The 24,594-nt window shown below is 42.3% G+C and overlaps 1 protein-coding gene across 4 annotated transcripts in view; it reads left to right on the top strand.

Moving 5' to 3' along the window:
- Positions 1-24,594, top strand: part of dlec1 (DLEC1 cilia and flagella associated protein) — a 182,026-nt gene that overhangs the window by 11,331 nt on the left and 146,101 nt on the right. For all 4 annotated transcript variants that reach the window (XM_072576369.1, XM_072576371.1, XM_072576368.1 and 1 more), the window contains 4 exons: positions 1,918-2,010; positions 3,939-4,079; positions 9,784-9,952; positions 14,981-15,097. In XM_072576369.1, coding sequence (XP_072432470.1) covers positions 1,918-2,010; positions 3,939-4,079; positions 9,784-9,952; positions 14,981-15,097 — 520 coding nt within the window. The remainder of the gene's footprint in view (positions 1-1,917; positions 2,011-3,938; positions 4,080-9,783; positions 9,953-14,980; positions 15,098-24,594) is intronic.

Genomic DNA, 24,594 nt, shown 5'->3' with positions numbered 1-24,594 from the left:
CTAGTGTGTCCACATGAAGAGTCCAAGAAAGCTTGTTGTGGATGACCACTCCCAGGAGCTTGACACTCTTCATTCATTCCATCTCTGTGCTGTTGATGTGTAGGGGGGCATAAGTAACATCCAGCCGAAAGTCGATAATGAGTTCCTTGGTTTTGCCAGCATTGTGAGCTAGGTTGTTCTCAGCGCACCATTTATCCAGGTCTTCCACCTCCCACCTCTGGTCTGTTTTGTCATCATCTGAGATTCGACCAACTATGGTGGTGTCATCAGCGAACTTGTAAATGGTATTAGTCTAACATTTAGCAACACAGTCATGGGTATACAGCCAGTACAGTAGGGGGCTAAGTACACACCCCTGGGGGAGGCTCCAGTGTTGAGTGTTAGTGAGGATGAAATATTGTCCCCAGTCTTCACTGAGGATCCAGTTGTAGAGAATAGGGCTTAGTCCGAGATCATTGAGTTTATTAATCAGTCTTGAGGGGAAAATAATGTTGAAGGCTGAACTGTAGTCAATGAGTAGGATTCTTACGTAGCTGTTCTTGGTGTCAAGATGTTCTAAGGAGGAGTGAAGGGCAAGTGATATGGCATCTGATGTGGATCTGTTGGTTTGATAGGCAAATTGGAGTGGATCAAGAGTAGTGGGGAGGCTGGACTTGATTAATGCCATGACCAGCCTTTCAAAGCACTTCATGATCACCGAAGTTAGGGCCACTAGGCGGTAGTCATTGAGACATGCTGCGTGAGCCTTCTTAGGCATAGGGATGATGTTTGCCCTCTTGAAACAGGCAGGGACAGTGGCCTGCTGCAGGGAGATGTCTGACAAGATCTCTGTCAGTTGATCTGCGCATGCTCCAAGTGCACAGCCTGGTACTCCATCTGGTTCCGTCGCTTTCCTTGGATTCACACAAAGGAAAACTGATCTGACCTCAGCAGTGCCTGTTGGGACAGGTTCATAAGTATTTGTTGGAATAGGTGTTACCTCTCTGCTGAAATTCTGCTCAAAATGAGCATAGAAGATGTTGAGATGATCTGGGAGGGATGTGTCATCATCTGCTATCTTGCACTGTCTCTTTTTAGAACTGTGATGTCATTTAGTCCTTGCCATAGTCGCCGGGTGTCTGTCTGGGTCTCTAATTTGTATCGGTATTGGTCCTGAGCTGTCTTAATGGCTCTGTGAGGATCATACTTGGATTCCTTATATTTGAAGCACTCCTGATCTGGAGGGTCTCCTGCTCTGAAGGCCTCACGCCTAGTTTTTAGCTTCCTTTGTGCCACTTCAGAGTTCATTCCCAATACTCATTGACATCATTATGACCGAATGATGTCACAGTCAGTCCAATGCTGCCTTGATGACTAGGGCAGTCACTCTCACATCTGTTGAATTCAGCTTGTTTAGTTCTGCGTTAGAGCAAAGTCCATAATGAGATCTAGAGCTGGGAATCTAGGTTAAGCATTGGCAAGTTATTGGTAAATTAGTGCTGCTTAATAACAATGGATAGCATGCATATTGCATGTTAGTATTTATGTGTGAATGCAAGTTGTCTGTCTATAGATATTTGAATTTGTTTGTTGGTTAACATAAGATAAGATGTAGCCAGAGGAACTTATTAACTCAGAGAGGGATTGCATAGATTTAACCCTTGGTCAATAAGAAAGCAGAAATATGGCTCAGCTATAAAAACAGACAATAGATAATGGTGTGATGGTTGCATTTATAAATTCCTTTCATGACCTCAGATATCCCAAAGAATTTTATATCTATGCTTTGGAACACTTCACCATAATGAACAGTTTTGAACACTTCCTTCAGAAACAAGAAAATGTCAATCATTTTCTTTTACAGACACTGAAGATTATATTGCTTAAGTAGGAAAAATGATTTCAATTATTGTCATTTCTTTTTCTTGTTCCTGTCAGGATGTCTGTGAGCCATATGAAAATGAAAATGATCAGGCTACTTCTTCAGAACCGTTTATGTACAGACACCGGCCAACATCAGGAAGAACACAGGTGAAAAGACATTAAGTTAGTGTAGTCAACCAAATCTATCCTAGTCTTTAGGTGGAAAGAACTTAAAACTACACAGTATTCAGTGTACCTAATATCAAGATTAAGTGTGTCAAGTAAAGTCAATTACTCTTGTGCGAAGAATCAGAACAAGATATTCTAATATAGCTTTAATGATTCCCATTAATATACTAACTACTTATTAGAGCTATTGGTGAGGCATCTTCTGGACTTCTGTGTGCAGTTTGGTCACCCTGCTTTAGAAAGAATATTATTAATTTGGAGAGAGTTCAGAAAAGATTTACCAGGATCTCACCAGGAATGAAGGGACTTCTTTCACAGGAGCATAGGAGGTTGAGAGGTGACCTTACAGAGGTTTATAAAATCATGAGGGGTATAGATAAGGTGAATAGCAAGGGTCTTTTTCCTAGGGTGGGAGTGTTCAAAACTACGGGACATATTTTTCAGTTGAGAGGAGAAAGTTTTAAAAAGGACATGAGAGTGATTTGTATGTCGAATGAAATGCCAGAGGAAATGGTGGAAAATGGTACAGTTACAGTGTTGAAAAGACATATGGATAAGTACACGAATTTGGAGGGATATTGGCCAAATGCAGACAAGTGGGACTAGGTTAGTTTGGTCAGCTGAACTTATTGGACTGAAGGGCCTGTTTCCATTTTGTATGACTTTATGACTCTGTGGGCTGAAACCAAAGTCAAAAGTGGTGAAACTTTTATTGTCAACCAGTGGTATAACCAATTCATCAAGGCTTGCAGCTGACAAAATAATTAGTTGTTTTAGAATTTCTCTTACCTTCCTGTCAGAATAAGATGCAGAATCTGTCAATTGTTTTTCAATCTTTTTTTTGTTTTAACCAAGATTAGTTGCTGTAGTTTTAGTAATGTGTTCTGTTCCCCCAAGTGACAGTTTAAGTAGCTGCTGTGGATTTTAGGTCGTAGTGTGCACTATTTCGATTAGCGTTGTTTGCTTTGTTATTTTCTGAATAAATAACCTTGGCTTGTCTTAAAGTAGATCACTTATGTGAGTCTTGCTTAAATCCTGTCTCACCTCCAACATATTGGCTGACACAACAGCGTTAGGTGTCACTGTTTTTATCATGGTCAATATCACAGATCTAAGGTTCTTGTGGCACAATGGTATGTCCCTATGTCTGAGCCAGGAGGCCTGAATTCAAGTCCCACCCTAATCCAGAGGTGTGTAATAGCATATTTGAACAGGTTGATTTAAGGAAAAAGAATATCACATGAGAGCTAGATTCTGCTTTGAGCCAAAACCACAGATGTGCACTTTGAACTGAAGAGTTCTAGACAGTGAATAGAGGCTGGGAATCTGCAGGTTTCCGCTTCCCCACCTCCAAGATGCTGAAATCAATTGTAATACTTCTGTTGCTATTCAACAGAGTTAAATGAAGTCACTCCACTTTGTTGCTGTACAAAGAAACATACTGTTGAAGCTTTTCATCTTGTATGCATCATGACAAATTCAAGAATGCCAAATTTCATAGAGTTATATAGCACGGAAACAGACCCTTCAGCCCAACATGTCCATGCTGACAAGATTTCCTAAATTGACTACTCCCATTTGCCTGCATTTGGCCCCAAACCTTTCCTATTCATGTATATGACCAAATCAAAGTGATTACACTTTATACTGCATTAGAAAAGGATGCTGATTGATTGGTAAGTATACTCTAATTGGTTGAGGTGTTGCCATGGTAAATGCACCAGGGAACCATTGCTCCCCTCATTCGTTTCATTTAAAAAAGGCAATGTTTGGATGAATATCTTCAACAGCATGTTCCTTTTTTCCAACAATATTCAACTTCTGGTCTATGAAGGGACTATTAATCCAGATTGCTGAAGAAATGTGTGATCTTGCAATATGTCTCACTTTCTGTTTTTGTCAAATAGGACATTTCTTTTTTATTGGCAAGTATCTTTAAGGACCTTTACACTGGAGGAGTTATTGGAGAGGACATAATAAAGAATCTTTTGAGGTCACGTGGCGGAGATGATGAGTACCACGAGCAATTTGTGCAACAGCTTCAAGAGGTACGATCGCCTTTTCCTCCTTTCATACATTCCCTTCATTTTACAAGGTTCCCTTTTAAGTGTTTCATTTTCTACCAAATTGCACATGATTGCTCGCCTCTTTCTCTCTTGAAGACGTTCACTCTTTCTTCAGCGGAGCACATTTCCTACTGCAGTTCTTGACCAACTGACCATAGAGCAAATGTTGAGGCTGTGAGTGCCAGCAGTGTAACCCACAGTGAGAAGCTTGATTGGTGAGCTTAATGCAGCTCTCCTTGATGTCCAAAAAGCTTGTCATTTCCAGAATGAAGTCACTGAATATTTACTGGAGCAGGAACCCTTCTTAATTTTCCACTCTTTATCCCAGAGCCTGTTGCCATATAAGGAGGCTGTCATTCTAACTGAACTGAGAACAGATAACAGAGATCAAATTTGTGTGTCTGTTCAGGTACACTGTGAGTGGAGGTGATGTAGGCTGGCTGTTTGAGTGAAGGACCTCTAATGGCACACTGTTTTAGGGTTATTCACACCTGCCTTTCTGCTGCCATGTTCCCTTTCCATCTGTTATTCTTCCATTTATTTTTCCTTTGGACACATCTTTTGTTTTCATGTGCAACATTAAGTAACTTTGTCTTGCACCATAAGCTCTTAAATCATTTAAATGCTACTGCCCTCCACATTTATTGTACACCATCTTCTTTTCTTGTTTTCCCACTTTCCCTTTTCTCTGACGTCTGTGCTTATTTTAAAACCATTCTTCACTAACATCATTCAATACTGATATTAACCCAACCCTATCGAAAGGTCATTGATTTGAAACTTCATCTTTCTTTTTGTTGTTCCAATAGATTTAAGCGCTGGTTGTTTCAACCATATTCTGTTTTTGCTTTCAGGCATGTGTGGTAGTTTGTTTAATTTTCTTTTTTACTAGCTATACTTTTGACATTGCAAGATGAATGTTAAGAGTAATTTCTTCTCTTGATTTTTGCAATTTTTCTTTCATACTCATTTGATCTCCCCCAAGCATCTAACTCTTCCAAGTGTCAAAAAATACCTCAAAGTAAATTTGCAGTTACTTCAATCGCTAGAGAGCTGAGGTTGGAAGATTTATACAGAGGAACCACAATTATCCAAATTTTGGATTATCCGGCAAGATTGCAAGGTCCCGATGCTCGGCTAAACTATGTTATCCGGCATTCGATTATCCGGCATTTGATTAACTGAATGAAATACTCCCTGCTTGTGTCCTTCGGATAATCAATGTTCCTCTGTATGTGATAAACTTCCAAAATGTAAATTTATATCCAAGATCTACCATAAAGCTGCTGTACCATAAAGCTGGTGTTAGGCCATAAGTGGAGGACTTTCTTTTAAATTCATTCACAGGATGAGGGCGGTGCTGGCTATGCTAGCATTTATTGCTACTGCCTTATTGGCCAGAGGGAAGTTAAAAGTCAATCCCATTGCTTTGGTTCTGGAGTCACATGTAGGCCAGACCAGGTAAGGATGGTAGTTTCCTTCCCTAAAGGACATTAGTGAATCAGATGGGTTTTTCTGACAATTGACAACAGTTTCATGGTCATCATTGGACTTTTAGTTCCAGATTTTCATCTCCCAGAACATTGATTAGGTCTCTGGATTAGTAGTCCAAGGAGAGTAACACTAGGTCATCATCTCCTCTCGGTTAAACTAAAGGTTTTGGTTACAGGTGATCCGTTAGGAACAGGAGGCCCAATAGGGTCAGTCAGTACCTGAAGGAATTAAATAGACCAAAATTGTACGCAGCAATTCTTGATCAGTAGAACATAGAACGTAGAGTCATAGATGCATAGAGATGTACAGCACGGAAACAGACCCTACAGTTCAACTCGTCCATGCCGACAAAATATCCCAACCCAATCTAGTTCCACCTGTCAGCACCTGGCCCATATCCCTCCAAACCCTTCCTATTAGAATCGTAGAGTCATAGAGATGTACAGCATGGAAACAGACCCTTCAGTCCAACCCGTCCATACCGACCAGATATCCCAACCCAATCTAGTCCCACCTGCCAGCACCCGGCCCATGTCCCTCCAAACCCTTCCTATTCATATACCCATTCAAATGTCTCTTAAATGTTGCAATTGTACCAGCCTCCACCACATCCTCTGGCAGCTCATTCCATACACTTACCACCCTCTGTGTGAAAAAGTTGCCCCTGAGTTCTCTTTCATATCTTTCCACTCTCACCCTAAACCTATGCCCTCTAGTTCTGGACTCCCCTACCTCAGGGAAAAGACTTTGTCTATTTATCCTATCTATGCCCCTCATAATTTTGTAAACCTCTATAAGGTCTCCCCTCAGCCTTCAAAGCTCTAGGGAAAACAGCCCCAGACTGTTCAGCCTCTCCCTGTAGCTCAGATCCTCCAACCCTGGCAACATCCTTGTAAATCTTTTCTGAACACTTTCAAGTTTCACAACATCTTTCCGATAAGAAGGAGACCAGAATTGCACGCAATATTCCAACAGTGGCCTAACCAATGTCCTGTACAGCCGCAACATGACCTCCCAACTCCTGTACTCAATACTCTGACCAATAAAGGAAAGCATACCAAACGCCTTCTTCACTATCCTATCTACCTGCGACTCCACTTTCAAGGAGCTATGAACCTGCACTCCAAGGTCTGTTTGTTCAGCAACATGTCCTAGGACCTTACCATTAAGTGTATGAGTCCTGCTAAGATTTGCTTTCCCAAAATGCAGCATCTCGCATTTATCTGAATTAAACTCCATCTGCCACTTCTCAGCCCATTGGCCCAACTGGTCCAGATCCTGTTGGAATCTTCGCTGTCCACTACACCTCCAATTTTGGTGTCATCTGCAAACTTACTAACTGTACCTCTTACGCTCGCATCCAAATCATTTATGTAAATGACAAAAAGTAGAGGGCCCAACACCGATCCTTGTGGCACTCCACTGGTCACAGGCCTCCAGTCTGAAAAACAACCCTCCACCACCACCCTCTGTCTTCTACCTTTGAGCCAGTTCTGTATCCAAATGGCTAGTATTCCATGAGATCTAACCTTGCTAATCAGTCTCCCATGGGGAACCTTGTCGAACACCTTACTGAAGTCCATATCGATCACATCTACTGCTCTACCCTCATCAATCTTCTTTGTTACTTCTTCAAAAAACTCAATCAAGTTTGTGAGACATGATTTCCCACGCACAAAGCCATGTTGACTATCCCGAATCAGTCCTTGCCTTTCCAAATACATGTACATCCTGTCCCTCATATTCAAATCCAGATGCCTTTTAAATGTTGCAATTGTACTAGCCTCCACCACTTCCTTTGGCAGCTCATTCCATATATGTACCACTCTCTGCATCAAAAAGTTGCCCCTTAGGTCTCTTTTATATGTTTCCCTTCTCACCCTAAACCTATGCCCTCTAGTTCTGGACTCCCCACCCCAGGGAAAAGACTTTGTCTATTTATCTTATCCATGCCCCTCATGATTTTATAAACCTCTATAAGGTCACCCCTCAGTCTCCGGCGCTCCAGGGAAAACAATCCTAGCCTATTCAACCTCTCCCTGTAGCTCAAATCTTCCAACCCTGGCAACATCCTTGTCAATCTTTTCTGAACCGTTTCACGTTTCATAACATCTTTCCGATAGGAAGGAGACCAGAATTGCATGCAATATTTCAACAGTGGCCTAACCAATGCCCTGTACAGCCGCAACATGACCTCCCAACCCCTGTACTCAATACTCTGACCAATAAAAGAAAGTATACCAAACATTTTCTTCACTATCCTACGTAACTGCGACTCCACTTTCAAGGAGCTATGAACCTGCACTCCAGGTCTCTTTGTTCAGCAACACACCCGAGGACCTTACCATTACGTCCTGCTAAGACTTGCTTTCCCAAAATGCAGCACCTAACATTTATCTACGTTAAACTCCATCTGCCACTTCTCAGCCCACTGGCCCATCTGACCAAGATCCCGTTGTAATCTGAGGTAAGCTTCTTCGCTGAGAAAGTGAGGACTGCAGATGCTGGAGATCAGAGCTGAAAATGTGTTGGTGGAAAAGCGCAGCAGGTCAGGCAGCATCCAAGGAACAGGAGAAATGACGTTTCGGGCCCGAAACGTCGATTCTCCTGTTCCTTGGATGCTGCTTGACCTGCTGCGCTTTTCCACCAACACATTTTCAGCTCTAACCTTCTTCGCTGTCCAATACACCTCCAATTTTGGTGTCATCTGCAAACTTACTAACTATACCTCTTATGCTTATATTCAAACTGTTTACATAAACGATGAAAAGTCGCGGTCCCAGCACCAATCCTTGTGGCACTCCACTGGTCACAGGCCTCCATTCTGAAAAACAACCATCCACCACCACCCTGCATACTCTATCTTTGAGCCAGTTTTGTATCCAAATGGCTAGTTCTCCATGTATTCCATGAGATCTAACTTAGCTAACCAGTCTCCCATGGGGAACCTTGCTGAGCGCCTTACTGAAGTCCATAAAGATCACGAAAAGTACAGCACCGAACAGGCCCTTTGGCCCACGATGTTGTGCGGAGGATTAATCCTAACCTGAAATAAAATAACCTAGTCCACACACACTCAATTCATGTGCATGTCCAGTAATCGCTTAAATGTCCCTAATGACTCTGCTTCCATCACCACCGCTGGCAATACATTCCATGCGTTCACAACTCTGCATAAAGAACCTGCCTCTGACGTCTCCTCTATACCTTTCTCCTGATATCTTAAAACTATGACACCTCATGGCAGTCAATCCTGCCCTGGGGAAAAGTCTCTGGCTATAGACTCTATCCATGCCTCTCATTACCTTGTACACCTCAAACAGGTCACCTCTCTTCCTCATTCTCTCCAGAGAGAAAAGTCTGAGCTTCGTCAAGCTCTCTTTGTAAAACAAGCCCTCCAGTCCAGGCAGCATCCTGGTAAACCTCCTTTGCACCCTCTCTAATGCCTCCGCATCTTTCCTATAAAAGGGCGACCAGACTGGACACAATATTCCAAGTATGGTCTCACCAGGGTTTTATAGAGCTGCAACAAAACCTCACAGCTCTTAAACTCGATCCCCCTGTTAATGAAAGCCAAAACTCCATATGCTTTCTTAACAACCCTATTCACTTGGGTTGCAACTTTGAGGGATCTATGCACTTGAACACCAAGATTCTGCTGTTCTTCCACATTGCCAAGAATTCTGTCTTTTATCCTATATTCAGCATTCAAGTTCGACCTTCCAAAATGCATCACTTCACATTTATCCAGATTGAACTCCATCAACCATTTCTCAGTGCAGGTATGCATCCTATCAATGTTGCGCTGCACCCTGCAGTAGCCCTTGATACTGTCAACGGCACCTCCAACCTTTGTGTCATCAGCAAATTTACTAACCCAGCCCTCAAGCACTTCATCCAAGTCATTTCTAAAAACTACAAAAAGCAGAACCCCAAGAACAGAGCATGCAAGACACCACTCACCACTGACTTCCAGGCAGAATACTTTCCATCTATAGCCACTCTCTGCCTTCTGTCAACCAATTCTGAATCCAGATAGCCAAATCTCCCTGTATCCCATACCTCATGACTTTATGAATGAGCCTTCCATGAGAACCTTATCAAATGCATTGCTGAGCTACTAGAGACATCACTAACATGTAAAAATGTTTGTCTCATTGTAGATTGATTAATTTTAATAATTGCTAAATAGATTCATGCAGAATATGACAAACGAATTGCAGAGGCTGACGCAGTTGAAAAACACATCATCCAGGCCCGAGCACGAGCCACAGCGGCAGAGGAGAAGGCTCTGAATAAAGAAAAGGAGAGTGGAATTGACTTTAAATCCCTGGAAAATACATCACTTGGATTGCCAACAGGTAAAACCTATTCATTACATAATGTTATTGGTAGATGGGAAAACATCACAGTTAGCAAAGTAACAAAGACCTCCGTCTTGTTATCTTCCCTTCCCATCCTTGATAGGTTAACTTCTGACCAAATCTGGTTCCACTGGATTTGCTCATCTTCTGGTGTTTCACCAGTGTCTGTTCTTGCAAGAAATGTAGATTGACTGGGAGCTGGGGGTAGGCATTAGAAAACAAATGGCAAGATGTTGGTATATCAAAACCTGATGTGGCCTTGATGACTTCAGGACTTAACCGGTGCATAGCTTGAAGCTAGTGGGTAAACCTCAAGGTATTTTTGATTTGTATTCATTCACGTGTTACAATACGGGTTAAACCCTCCTGCTTAATTTAAACCAGCAACACAAAAAAGACTTATCCCATGCAGTAATCTGTGAAAATTCAAGAGGCCAAGAACTATTTAAAGTAAAAATTAACAACTTTATTTCTTAAGGTATAACAGAGAACAATTAACTATTTACAACTCCTTCCTCTAACCTATCTTTTATCTTCCCTTATATAATACTAGTCTGATAAAACCCCCCATTAAGATTTATCAAATATTCAAGTTTTTAAAATCAGCCAGCTGTTGAATCTTCTATTTGGATCTTCCTGTATCTTATTTTCTTCTTCTTTGGGATTATGCTTCACTGGTCATGGATCAATAAAGGTACCTTTAAGAGAGCTATTTTTCATGCTATTTGTACATGCTGGTGGCATGGCAGTTCTTCTCCCAACTGTTCAATTTTACTCAGTCTTATACCCCCAAAGCATCATATTATGTCATTGGCCTATAGGATTGTCAATATACTCAATTCAAACTTGATTGGAATTTTTTTTTTGGGGGGGGGTATAATTTAAACTGATTGGCCTAATTCAAATCTGTTTTTGTCATCAGGCAACCAGCTACACTAACTGCTGTACCACATACTACATTGTATCTTGTTGAGAACACTTGGTGCTGTCAGGTAGTTCTGCTAGCTTTTAACTCTCTTAAAGGTACAGTACACCCACATCTTCATAACACATGGAATGAGGGCGTCACTGGCTAGGCCAGCATTTATTGTACATCCTAATTGCCCAGAGGGTAGTTAAGAATCTCCCACATTGAATCTGGTATCATATGTAGGCCAGACCAAGTAAGGGTGGCAGCTTCTTTCTCTAAAGGATATCAGTGAACCACTTGGCTTTTTCCAATAATTGAAAATGGCTTCATGGTCATCATTAGACTTTTAATTCCAGACTTTTATTGAATTCAAAATGCACCTTTTGCCATACTGGGATTCAAATCCAGGTCCCAGAATATTACCTGGATCCCTGGATTAGTAGTCAGCAACAGTACCAAGAAGCCATTGCCTCCCCATTATATGTAGGTAAGTTCTACAAATATTTAAAATGAAAAAGATTGGCTAAGGTAAACATTGGTCCCTCAGAGAATGAGAGGGGGAATTTAATCGTGGGAAATGAGGAAGTGGCTGCAGCTTTAAGCATGTATCTTCTGTCAGTCTTATATTTGAAGACACAAATAACATGCCAATAATTGATGACAAGGAGGATGTAGCAGGTGAGGCCCTAGAAACTATTATTATCACTAAAGAGGTAGTGTTAGGAAAGCTATGGGGCTAAAGTTAGCCAAATCTCCTGGCCCTGATGAAATGCATCCCAAGTTACTAAAAGAGTTGACAGGAGAGGTAGCAGATGTGCTAGTGGTAGTTCACCAAAATTTGGTGGACTCTGGGGCGTTTCCAGCAGATTGGAAAACAGCAAATGTGACGCCACTGTTGAAAAAAAGGGATTGACAAAAGGCAGGTATCTAAAGGCCCATTAGCTTGATTTATGTAGTGTGGAAAATGCTTGAATCTATAATCAAAGAAGAAACTGCAAGACATCTGGATAGAAATTGTCCCAGCATGGGTTCATGAAAGGAAGATCATGTTTAACAAGTTTACTGGAATTCTTTGAGGACATTGTGAGTGCAGTGGACAACGGGGAACCAATGGATGTGGCATATGTGGATTTCCAGAAGGCATTCAACAAAGTACCACACAAAAGGCTACTGCATGACATTATGAGTAATGTATTAGTACAGGTAGAAGAAAGTTAACTAATAGAAAGCAAAGAGTGAGGATAAATTGGTGTTTTTCTGGTTGGTGATTAATGGCTAGTGGAGTGACTCAGGGATCCGTGTTGGGATTGTAATTGTTTACAATTTACACAGATGATTTAGAGTTGGGGAACAAGTGTAATGTGTCAACTACTGGATGATATTAAAATGGGTGGTAGAGTTAAGTGTACAGGGGACACAAAGTCTTCAGAGGAATATAGATAGGTTAAATGAATGTGCAAGCTTTTGGCAGATGGAGTACAATGTTGGTAAATGTGAGGTCATCTATTTTAGTAGGAATAACAGTAAAATGAACTGTTTATTAAATGGTGAAAAATTATTGCATGATGCTGTGCAGAAGGACCTGGATGTCCTTGTGCATGAATCATAAAAAAGTTGGTTTGCAGGTGCAGCAGGAAATTAAGAAGGAAAATGGAATATTGTCCTTTATTGTCAGAGGGATGGAGTTTAAAAATAAGGAGGTTATGCTGCAGCTGTATATGGTGCTAGTTAGGCCACGCACTTCAGAAAGGATGGAGAGGGTGCAGAGGCTGTTCACTAGGTTGACTCTGGAATTGAGAAGGCTGCCTTATGTGGACAGATTGTGTAAACTGGGACTGCATTCGTTCAAATTTAAAAGAATGGGGGGGGGGGGATCTTTCAGAAATGTATTAAATTATGAAGGGAATAGATAAGATAGAAGCAGGAAGCATTTTCCACTGGCAGGTGAAACTAGAACAAGGGGGCATAGTCTCAAAATAAGGGAGTGCAGATTTAGGACTGAATTGAGGAGGAACTTCTTCTAAAAGGGTTGTGAATCTGTGGAATTCCCTGCCCAATGAAGCAGTTCAGGCTGCCTCGTTGAACGTTTTTAAGGCAAATATCGATCTTTGAACAGTAAAGGAAATAAGGTTCATGGTTGGGCAGGTTGGGCAGGTAAGTGGAGCTGAGTCCCACCCATCATCATATTGAATGGTGGAGCAGGCTCGATGGGCCAGGCAGCCTACTCATGTTCTTATGTTCTAGTTGCTGGTTATCATGTATGAAGAGCTAACTGATGGAAGATTTAACCAGGCATTCTGGCCTTAACAGCCAGTGCACAGGATGTTTGGAACATGTCTGGTACAACAAGCGGATTGGTAGGGCTGTGAAAATGATAGGCTGGAAAGCCTTTAAACACTAAACTGTGACAGCTGATTCTTTGCCTTACTCCCAGAAATAAATAATAATGAAAGTTAAGATATCACCTGGTATTCTATTATGCTTTAATAATTTGTCAATATTTTATGAAAATTAAGCTCTTCTCAGTATAATTGAGATATTTAAAAATCCTTTCATGGGGAGTGAACTTCACTGACCAGGCCAGTATATTTCACCAATTGGGCAGTTAACAGTCAAGGCGTCTGGAGTCACATGTAGACCAGACCAGAGGATGGCTATTTCCTTTGCTAAAGGATGTTAGTGAACCAGATGGGTTTTTCCAACAATCAATAATGGATTTATGTCATCATTGGACACTTAATTCCAGATTTTAAAAAAATTGAATTCAAATTCTACCATTTGCTGTGGTAGGATTCAAACTAGAACATTATCTGGTCACTAGATTAACCACTGGGCCATTACCTCCCACTGTTGCAACCTGGCTGCATTCCTATTGTTTTAGGTGCTAGCTGAAGTTGCAGATACCCCATGTGTAATCAATATAAGCCTGTGGCAATATCTAGCAAATTCCACTAGTTTACCAGTGTATGAATGAGAGAGTTTGGCACTATTCACGGTGCTTTCTTTCAGAGAACTCATTAAACTGAGACCCCATCTGAAGACACTAAAGATTCCTTCGGATTATCCGAAGAAGATCTCAAGGTCGCGATAGAAATATTACATCAAAGAGGTGTTTCCAACACTGATCGCGTCTTTTGTTTACAATGATTAAAAATGAACTTAGCTTACTGAAATGCTGCCGAGAACAGTCCTGGGCATTGATGGGAGCCCAGACACCGTCTTCAAATGACTGACTGCCCGCCCTCTCTCTGTCCCCACACTTTCCCTGGAGTTCTACACAGGGGTGTACCCTAAACCCCCCTTCCCCAGATAATCTCTCCAACATTGTCCTGTACAGGACAAAGGTGGAACTTGTCAAAACGTAGCAGTAACTATTTTGAGACTCACCCCCCCCACCGCCCAAAGGCAGCAACAGTCTTGCTGTTGGTGTCCTGTTCTGGCTGCCTTCCACCCCCCGCCCCGGTGGTGGGGGGAAGCAGTCAGGGGAGCAGGGGCTCGACCATGGTGTACTGCTGTCTACTGTCCTGAATGGTGAGCACACTTAGCAAGTGCTCGCTGTCTCAATTCCATTGAACTGGTTGGGGGGTGGGAGGTGGAGGAGACAGGTTTCAGCAATGCTGCAGGTCCCTTACACACAAGTGTGTGTTTGCTCAGAAACCAGCCCTGAGACAGACAGGGAGGAAGGCAGGCAGAGTGAGGAAAAAGAAAACTTCAGAAAACCCTGAGCCTCAGAGGAGAGGCATTGAGTAATCAAGGTTCCTCTGTATTTGGAAGAAGATATGGAGGGCTGTCCCTGAACTCCTGGCCAATATTTCTCCCTTAACCAATGTCACTAAAACCAATCAACACATTGCTGTTTGTGTGACTTTGCTGTAAACAATTTGAGATATTGTGTTTTCTATGTTATAATACTTCAAATGTCTTCAAACTGTAATTCTTTAGGAAAGCCTTTACGTTGCTTTAGGTTCTCACTGAGATTGAGTTCCAGGTGTTGATTGGGATTCAGAAAACATATGCTAGTGGCAAGTGAAGGTGATATAGTATGGACAGCCATAATTAAATCAGACCACAATCTACAATAACATTAATATTTCTTATCTATCTGTCCCTTACAGTGAAGTCCACATTCAGGGACTGCATAGACAGTGAGCTGCTTAAGACACATAACTTGATTGTTCCAGAGGATTATATCACTGAGAAGCGTACGAGTAACAAAGCACCGATATCTGCAGGTAACATCTGAGGGCTTGCAACAGCTAATTTGATTCCTAATTGCAATATAGTGAGAAAGAGCAAGCTAGTAACTATTCACTTAATGTTAGCAGGAGGAAAGATAATAGAAACCTGTACAAAAACACAGCAAAAATGTATCTAAGAATGGAAAACAAAGAGTAGTTATTACAGATTCTTTAGGAGAAGATTATGTTTGAACGATGTTAGTTTTTCAAAGTTAACATAAAGGTTAGTGCACTGCACATAATATGTTGGGAATTTAAAATTGGTTTGATACTCATGACTCATGTGGTGTAAGACAAATAAACTGATAAAATAGATTGATTTATTGTTGTCACATATACCAAGTTACAATGAAAAATATTGTTTTGTGTGCTATACAGGCAAATCATACCATACAATGTGCATCAGGGGAGCAGGACAGGATGCAAACATAAGAGGTACAGTTAGTAAGTTTGCAGATGACACCAAAATTGGAGGTGTAGTGGACAGTGAAGAGGGTTACCTCAGATTACAACAGGATCTTGACCAGATGGGCCAATGGGCTGAGAAGTGACAGATGGCATTTAATTCAAATAATTGCGAGGTACTGCATTTTGGGAAAGCAAATCTTAGCAGGACTCATACACTTAATGGTAAGGCCCTAGGGAGTGTTGCTGAACAAAGAAACCTTGGAGTGCAGGTTCATAATTACTTGAAAGTGGAGTCGCGCATGGATAGGACAGTAAAGAAGGCGCTTGGTATGCTTTCCTTTATCGGTCAGAGTATTGAGTACAGGAGTTGGGAGGTCATGTTGCAGCTGTACAGGACATTGGTTAGGCCACTGTTGGAATATTGCGTGAAATTCTGGTCTCCTTCCTATTGGAAAGATGTTGTGAAACTTGAAAGGGTTCAGAAAAGATTTACAAGGATGTTGCCAGGGTTGGAGGATTCGAGCTATAGGGAGAGGCTGAATAGGCTCGGGCTGTTTTCTCTGGAGCTTTGGAGGTTGAGGGGTGACCTTATAGAGGTTTACAAAATTATGAGGGGCAGGGATAGAGCAAATGGGCAAAATCGTTTTTCTGGGGTCAGGGAGTCCAGAACTAGAGGGCATAGGTTTAGGGTGAGAGGGGAAAGATATAAAAGAGACCTATGGGGCATGTTTTTCATGCAGAGGTGATACGTGTATGGAATGAGCTGCCAGAGGAAGTAGTGGAGGCTAGTACATTGCAACATTTAAGAGGCATTTCGATGGGTATATGAATAGGAAGGGTTTGGAGGGTTATGGGCCAGGTGCTGGCAGGTGGGACTAGATTGGGTTGGGATATCTGGTCGGCATGGACGGGTTGGACCGAAGGGTCTGTTTCCATGCTGTACATCTCCATGACTCTATGACTCTAACTGTTTGGCACAGAATCAGATAAGTTAATCGTTGTTTTAAGTGAATCTGTAGTAGTGAGTAGAGTGGGTTCTTGATTCTCTGTGTTTGGAGATATGTCTCTTGGTTGAACTTAAAATATAAACCATAACTATTAATTTAACCTGGGGCAGTGTTTGTAGCAACGTTTTCACACAAAGGGTGGTACGTGTAGGAATGAGCTGCCAGAGGAAGTGGTGGAGGCTGGTACAATTGCAACTTTTAAGAGGCATTTGGATGGGTATATGAATAGGAAGGATTTGGAGGGATATGGGCCGGATGCTGGCAGGTGAGACTTGATTGGGTTGAGATATCTGGTCGGCATGGACGGGTTGGACCGAAGGGTCTGTCTCCATGCTGCATATCTCAATGACTGTGACAGTGTTACAGCCACAGAGAAGGTGCAGAGAGAAAGAGTGAGAGAGAAATCACAATTAACATTTGAGAGGTCTATTCAAGGATCTGATAACAGCAAGAAAGAAAATGTTCTTGAATCTATTCATATGTGTATATAAACTTTTATATTTTCTGCCTGATGAAAACGGGTGGAAGAGAGTATAACCAAGGCGAGAGGGGTATTTGACCATTTTGGTTGCTTTACGTAGGGCACTGATAAGTTTAGATGGAGTCAATGAATGGAAGGCTGATTTGCATGATGGACTGGGCTGTGATCATGACTCTGTAGTTTCTTGCAGTCCTGGGAAGAGCAATTGCCAAACCACACTGTGATGCATCCAGATAGAATGCTTTCTATGGTGCATTTGTTAAAATTAGTAAGCGTCCTTGTGGATATGTTGAATTTCCTGAGCCTCCTGAGGAAGTAAAGTTGTTGTTCTGATTTCTTGACCATTGCGTTGACATGGATGGACCAGAACAGATTGTTGGTGATCATCAAACTGTTAAGTTTGCAGATGACACCAAATTAGGGTGTTTTGCAGACAGCTGAGTTAAAATACTCTGTCCTGCCTGAAGGCAGGTCTAATGCACCATGAGCTCCACTGCAGGTAGGGCATGAAGGTAGGTCCCAAATATACCCCGGTTGGAATGGGGATTGAACCCTGCACTGTTGATGCCAATCTGATTCATACTGGCTGTGCAGCCAACTGATTCCCCCACCCAAGGATTTTGAGAGGATTTTACAGCAACATATTCTTTTCCATGCATGCTGTAACCTGGAACTAGTGGCAGCGAAGGTTGAGGCTTCAATTTCTTTCCATTTCAAGTTGACGATGAATCTCTCCCAGCCAGTACTATATATTGGAAGGACTTGCAAATTGATGGTCAACCTGTTGGACTGGATTATCACCATAGTTTTTTGTCCATCAAATCCTGGATTGTCACTTGAATGCAGAGCTTCTGGCAAACTACCTGCTGTGCCACAAGACCTCCTCGATATAGGACATAGAACGTTACTGCGCAGTACAGGCTCTTCAGCCCTTGATGTTGCACCGACCTGTGAAATTAATCTGATGCCCATCTAACCTACACTGTTCCATTATTATCCATATGTATCTCCAATGCACATTTAAATGCCCTTAACGTCGGCGAGTCTACTATTGTTGCAGGCAGGCCGTTCCACCCCCCCTCCCCTCCACTCTCTGAGTGAAGAATCTATCCTAATATCTGTCCTAAATCTATCACCCTTCAATTTAAAGCTATGTCCCCTCATGTTAGCCTTCACCATCCGAGGAAAAAGGCTCTCACTGTCTGCCCTATCTAACCCTCTGATACGTCTCGATTAAGTCACCTCTCAACCTTCTTCTCGCCAACAAAAACAGCTTCAGTTCCCTCAGCCTTTCCTTGTAAGACCTTCCTTCCACACAAAGCAACATCCTAGTAAATCTCCTCTGAACCCATATAATGCAGTGACCAGAACTGCACGCAATACTCCAGGTATGGCCTTACCGGTGTCTTGTACAGCTGAAGCATGACCTCGTAGCTCCAAAACTCAATCCCCTACCAATAAGCGCCTTCTTAACAACCCTATCAACCTGGATGGCAACTTCCAGGGATTTCTGCATCTGGACACCAAGATCTCTCTGTTCATCTACACTGCCAAGATTTTTACCATGAGCCCAGTACTCTGAATTCCTGTTTCTTCTTCCGAAGTGAACTAACTCGCACTTTTCCGCATTAATCTCCATTTGCCACTTCTCAGCCCAGCTCTGTATCTTATCCATATCCCTCTGTGACCAACAACATCCTTTGACTCTACCTGCAACTCTGCCTACCTTAGCCTACCACAAATTTACTAACCCATCCTTCTATGCCCACCTCCAGATCATTTATAAAAATGACAAACAGCAGTGGCCCCAAAACAGATTCTTGTGGCAACCACTGGTGACTACGACATTGGAAGGGAAAAGGTTGAGACTCTGAAGGGAGATTACAGAGAGTGAGGCAGAAATTTAAAAAGGAGGTCCTCAAGGGTAGTTATATCTGGATTACTCCCAGTGCTACGAACTAGTGAGGGCAGGAATAGGAGGATAGAGCAGATGAATGCATGGCTGAGGAGCTGGTGTATGGGAGAAGGATTCACATTTTTGGATCATTGGAATCTCTTTTGGGGTAGAAGTGACCTGTACAAGAAGGACGGATTCCTCCTAGATTGGAAGGGGACTAACTTGCTAGAACTGCTCAGGAGGATTTAACCTAGTAAGGTGGGGGGGGAGGGGTGGGGGGGGGGGGGGGTGGAGTGAGACCCAGAGAGATAGTGAGGAAAGAGATCGATCTGAGATGGGTACAGCTGAGAACAGAAGTGAGTCAAACAGTCAGGGCAGGCAGGGACAAGTTTGGACTAATAAATTAAACTGCATTTATTTCAATGCAAGGGCCTAACAGGGAAGGCAGATGAACTCGGGGCATGGCTAGGAACATGGGACTGGGATATCATAGCAATTACGGAAACATGGCTCAGGGATGGGCAGGACTGGCAGCTTAATGTTCCAGGATACAAATGCTACAGGAAGGATAGAAAGGGAGGCAAGAGAGGAGGGGGAGTGGCATTTTTGATAAGGGATAGCATTACAGCTGTGCTGAGGGAGGATATTCCCGGAAATACATCCAGGGAAGTTAATTTGGTGGAACTGAGAAATAAGAAAGGGATGATCACCTTATTGGGATTGTATTATAGATCCCCCAATAGTCAGAGGGAAATTGAGAAACCAACTTGTACGGAGATCTCAGCTATCTGTAAGAATAATAGGGTAGTTATGGTAGAGGATTTTAGCTTTCCAAACATCGACTGGGACTGCCATAGTGTTAAAGGTTAGATGGAGAGGAATTTGTTAAGTGTGTACAAGACAATTTTCTGATTCAGTATATGGATGTACCAACTAGAGAAGGTGCAAAACTTGACCTATTCTTGGGAAATAAGGTAGGGCAGGTGACTGAGGTGTGAGTGGGGGAGCACTTTGGGGCCAGCGACCATAATTCTATTCGTTTTAAAATAGTGATGGAAAAGGATAGACCAGATCTAAAAATTGAAGTTCTAAATTGGAGAAAGGCCACTTTTGATGGTATTATGCAAGAACTTTTGAAAGCTGATTGGAGGCAGATGCTCTCAGGTAAAGGGACGGCTGGAAAATGGGAAGACTTCAGAAATGAGATAACAAGAATCCAGAGACAGTATATTCCTGTCAGGGTGAAAGGGAAGGCTGGTAGGTGTAGGGAATGCTGGATGACTAAAGAAATTGAGGATTTGGTTAAGAAAAAGAAGGAAGCATATGTCAGGTGTAGACAGGATAGATCGAGAGAATCCTTAGAAGAGTATGAAGAAAGTAGGAGTATACTTAAGAGAGAAATCAGGAGGCCAAAACGGGGACATGAGATAGCTTTGGCAAATAGGGCAAATAGAATTAAGGAGAATCCAAAGGGTTTTTACAAATATATTAAAGACAAAAGGGTAACTAGGGAGAGAATAGGGCCCCTCAAAGATCAGCAAGGCGGCCTTTGTGTGTAGCCACAGAAAATGGGGGAGATACTAAATGAATATTTTGCATCAGTATTTACTGTGGAAAGGATATGGAAGATATAGACTGTAGGGAAATAGATGGTGACATCTTGCAAAATGTCCAGATTACAGAGGAGGAAGTGCTGGATGTCTTGAAATGGTTAAAGGTGGATAAATCAGGTGTACCCGAGAACTCTGTGGGAAGCTAGAGAAGTGATTGCTAGGCCTCTTGCTGGGATACTTGTATCATTGATAGTCACAGGTGAGGTGCCAGAAGATTGGAGTTTGGCAAACATGTGCCACTGTTTAGGAAGAGCGGTAAAGACAATCCAGGGAACTATAGACCAGTGAGCCTGACCTCGGTGGTGGGCAAGTTGTTGGAGGGAATCCTGAGGGACAGGATGTACATGTATTTGGAAAGGCAAGGACTGATTCGGGATAGTCAACATGGCTTTGTGCATGGGAAATTATGTCTCACAACTCGATTGAGTGTTTTGAAGAAGTAACAAAGAAGATTGATGAGGGCAGATCAGTAGATGTGATCTATATGGACTTCAGTAAGGCGTTCGACAAGGTTCCCCACGGGAGACTAATTAGCAAGATTAGATCTCATGGAATACAGGGAGAACTAGCCATTTGGATACAGAACTGGCTCAAAGGTAGAAGACAGAGGTTGGCGGTGGAGGGTTGTTTTTAAGACTGGAGGCCTGTGACCAGTGGAGTGCCACAAGGATCGGTGCTGGGCCCTCTACTTTTTGTCATTTACATAAATGATTTGGATGTGAGCATAAGAGGTGCAGTTAGTAAGTTTGCAGATGACACGAAAATTGGAGGTGTAGTGGACAGCGAAGAGGGTTACCTCAGATTACAACAGGATCTTGACCAGATGGGCCAATGGGCTGAGAAGTGGCAGATGGAGTTTAATTCAGATAAATGCGAGGTGCTGCATTTTGGGAAAGCAAATCTTAGCAGGACTCATACACTTAATGGTAAGGCCCTAGGGAGTGTTGGTGATCAAAGAGACCTTGGAATGCAGGTTCATAGCTCCTTGAAAGTAAAGTCGCAGGTAGATAGGATAGTGAAGAAGGCGTTTGGTATGCTTTCCTTTATTGGTCAGAGTATTGAGTACAGGAGTTGGGAGGTCATGTTGTGGCTGTACATGACTTTGGTTAGGCCACTGTTGGAATATTGCGTGCAATTTTGGTCTCCTTCTTATCGGAAAGATGTTGTGAAACTTGAAAGGGTTCAGAAAAGATTTACAAGGATGTTGCCAGGGTTGGAGGATCTGAGCTACAGGGAGAGGCTGAACAGGCTGGGGCTGTTTTCCCTAGAGCATCAGAGGCTGAGGGGAGACCTTATAGAGGTTTACAAAATTATGAGGGGCGTGGATAGGATAAATAGACAAAGTCTTTTCCATGAGGTAGGGGAGTCCAGAACTAGAGGGCATAGGTTTAGGGTGAGAGTGGAAAAATATAAAAGGGACCTCAGGGGCAACCTTTTCACGCAGAGGGTGGTACGTGTATGGAATGAGCTGCCAGAGGATGTGGTGGAGACTGGTACAATTGCAACATTTAAGAGCCATTTAGATGGGTATATGAATAGGGTTGGACTGAAGGATCTGTTTCCATCCTGTGCATTTCTATGACTCTATGACTGAGCTCTAGCATGAACATTTCCCCTCATCCACCACCCTCTGTCTTCTTTCAGCTAGCCAATTTCTGATCCAAACTGCTACATCACCTTCAATTCTGAAACCCGTATTTTGTGCAATAGCCTACCATGTGGAACCTTATCAAACACCTCACTGTAGTCCATATACACCACATCAACCTCTTTATGTTCATCCATGTGTTTGTCAACCTCAATCCCATCTAATATTGTAGCCTGTATCTCCATGTTCTCACTAACATTGCCCTTTCCAATGTGAATACTGATGAAAAGTATTCATTAAGTGCTTCCCCTATGTCATCAGCTTCCAACACAACATTCCACTACTATCTTTGATTGGCCCTAATCTTATTTCTAGTCATTCTTTTCTTCCTGATATGCCTATAGAAGGCCGTAGGGTTTTCGTTGATCCTCTCTAAAGTACAGAAAGACATGAGTAAATTTCTCGAATGGACATAGAACTGGAAAATGCATCTCAAGATAGATATTTGTAAGTTAATACATTTTTGTAGGAAATACTCCACATGCTCCTTGAAAAGTGGCACTGGAGTTTCATCCTGGCGGCAGAAATTACTAAAGAGGCTATTTCCTGATGGTGTGATCCTATTCTTGCCCAGCAGTGCTAACCCACCCTTCTCAGGACTGGGTGGTGGGGTCAAGCCTGAACCCAGGTGCTATTATGGGAGGTGGTGGGGTCACTGGGTAGTAGTCCAGGATCTTAGACTAATGTTCTGATGACTTGAGATCGAATCCCACCATGGCATTGAATTTGATGCAAGTCAGGGCTAAAAATAGTTGTCAATTGCCATAGTTGTCAGGCCTCTGGCACTGAGCTTGGCACTGTGGCTAAGAAGGGAAGGGGGGAGAATAGAAGAGCACTAGTAGTAGGAGACTCAATAGTTAGATGGATTGACAAGAGATTTAGTGGTCAGTAACGGGACTCCTGGAAGGTATGTTGCCTCCCGGTGCCAGGCTCCAGGATGTTGCCGATTGGGTTTACAAGATTCTGAAGGGGGAGAGTGAGCAGCCAGAAATCGTGATACATATTGACACCAATGACAATAGCCCTCGATACTATTGATGACACCTCCAACCTTTGTGTCATCGGCAAATTTACTAACCCATCCCTCAACCTCCTCAACCAAGTCATTTATAAAAACTACAAAGAGCAGAGGCGCCAGAACAGAGCCCTGCGGAATGCCACTCACCACTGACCTCCAGGCAGAATACTTTCCATCTACAACCACTTTCTGCCTTCTGTCAGCCAACCAATTCTGAATCCAGATAGTCAAATCTCCCTGTATCCCATATCTCCTGACCTTATGAATGAGCCTACCATGGGGAACCTTATGAAATGCCTTGCTGAAGTCCACATACACCACATCCACAGGGCCAGGAAAATGGCATCCTCTGTGGACATGTTATTTCAGTAGGCAAATTGCAAGGATCGAGGCAGGCTGGGAGACTGGAGTTGATGTCGGCCATGACCAGCCTCTCGAAGCACTTCATGATTTTGGAGGTCAGAACCACTGGGCGGTAGTCATTGAGGCACATTGCATGTGCTTTCTTGGGTACTGGGATGTTGGTGGTCTTCTTGAAGCAGGTATTACAGCTATAGTTTTCCCAATGTACCCTTTTCTGAGGATTTCTTAGGAATTTGTATTTCTGCAACAATTTAACTTTCATGAGCACCCATTTAACTTCCAGCACTTTGGTATTACCAATCTTAATTCAATGGAAATGTGTTATTTTCTTTACATCACTTTGTCAGCCATTATCTATTGTGTTAGCGTCCTTCTGTTTGCTTCATAAAACTAGTACTTCTTCCATCCACAGATCTTCTATCCCTCCAATTTCCTTGAGAATTCCCACATGCCCATCACTCCAAATGTTACGGTATGAGATATCATAGGTATCTACCAAAATTCTGTTTTTCAGCTCTTTTGCACCTGGTGCTTATCTATATCCGTTTTTAAGGTTGTACTGGAATGGTATTTCTCAATTTTTCCATTATAAGATTTCTATCCCATGCTCAATTATTTCTCTCCCATCAGTGATCAAAATCCACTGATCCCAAAGCATTTTTTCTTAGTTGCGCAAATTCCACAAAATCTGATTAGGTTTCTTTCTTGTGATGCTAAATATTAATTGATTAACTCCACGAATAAGCTGATAAGCATTGAACTATTTTTAAAACAGTTTAGTAGTCGGCAGATTGTTCTATTAGCAATCTGGCTGAGTCAATTCACATCTTTCCCTGTCAAAACTCTGCATCATTAAGATCTATTGTTTGCTCAAATTGAGCTGAAATATATTTCAATTCCGTCCTTTGTAAATTTAAGCACTAACTGTGGATTTTTGGCTACATCAAACCTCACATTGGAATCGGAGTTATCATTCAAGTTAGTATATTTTTTTTAACGCCTTTCTCTGGCCATGTCATGTGTTGATTTTCATTTGTCTTTGGAGTTCAGGATGCT

This window comes from Chiloscyllium punctatum, chromosome 8 (genome assembly GCF_047496795.1).
Source record: "Chiloscyllium punctatum isolate Juve2018m chromosome 8, sChiPun1.3, whole genome shotgun sequence".
NCBI classification, from domain to species: domain Eukaryota; kingdom Metazoa; phylum Chordata; class Chondrichthyes; order Orectolobiformes; family Hemiscylliidae; genus Chiloscyllium; species Chiloscyllium punctatum.
The sequence above is the reverse complement of the archived record's forward strand: the minus strand, read 5'-3'. Positions and strand labels throughout refer to the sequence as shown.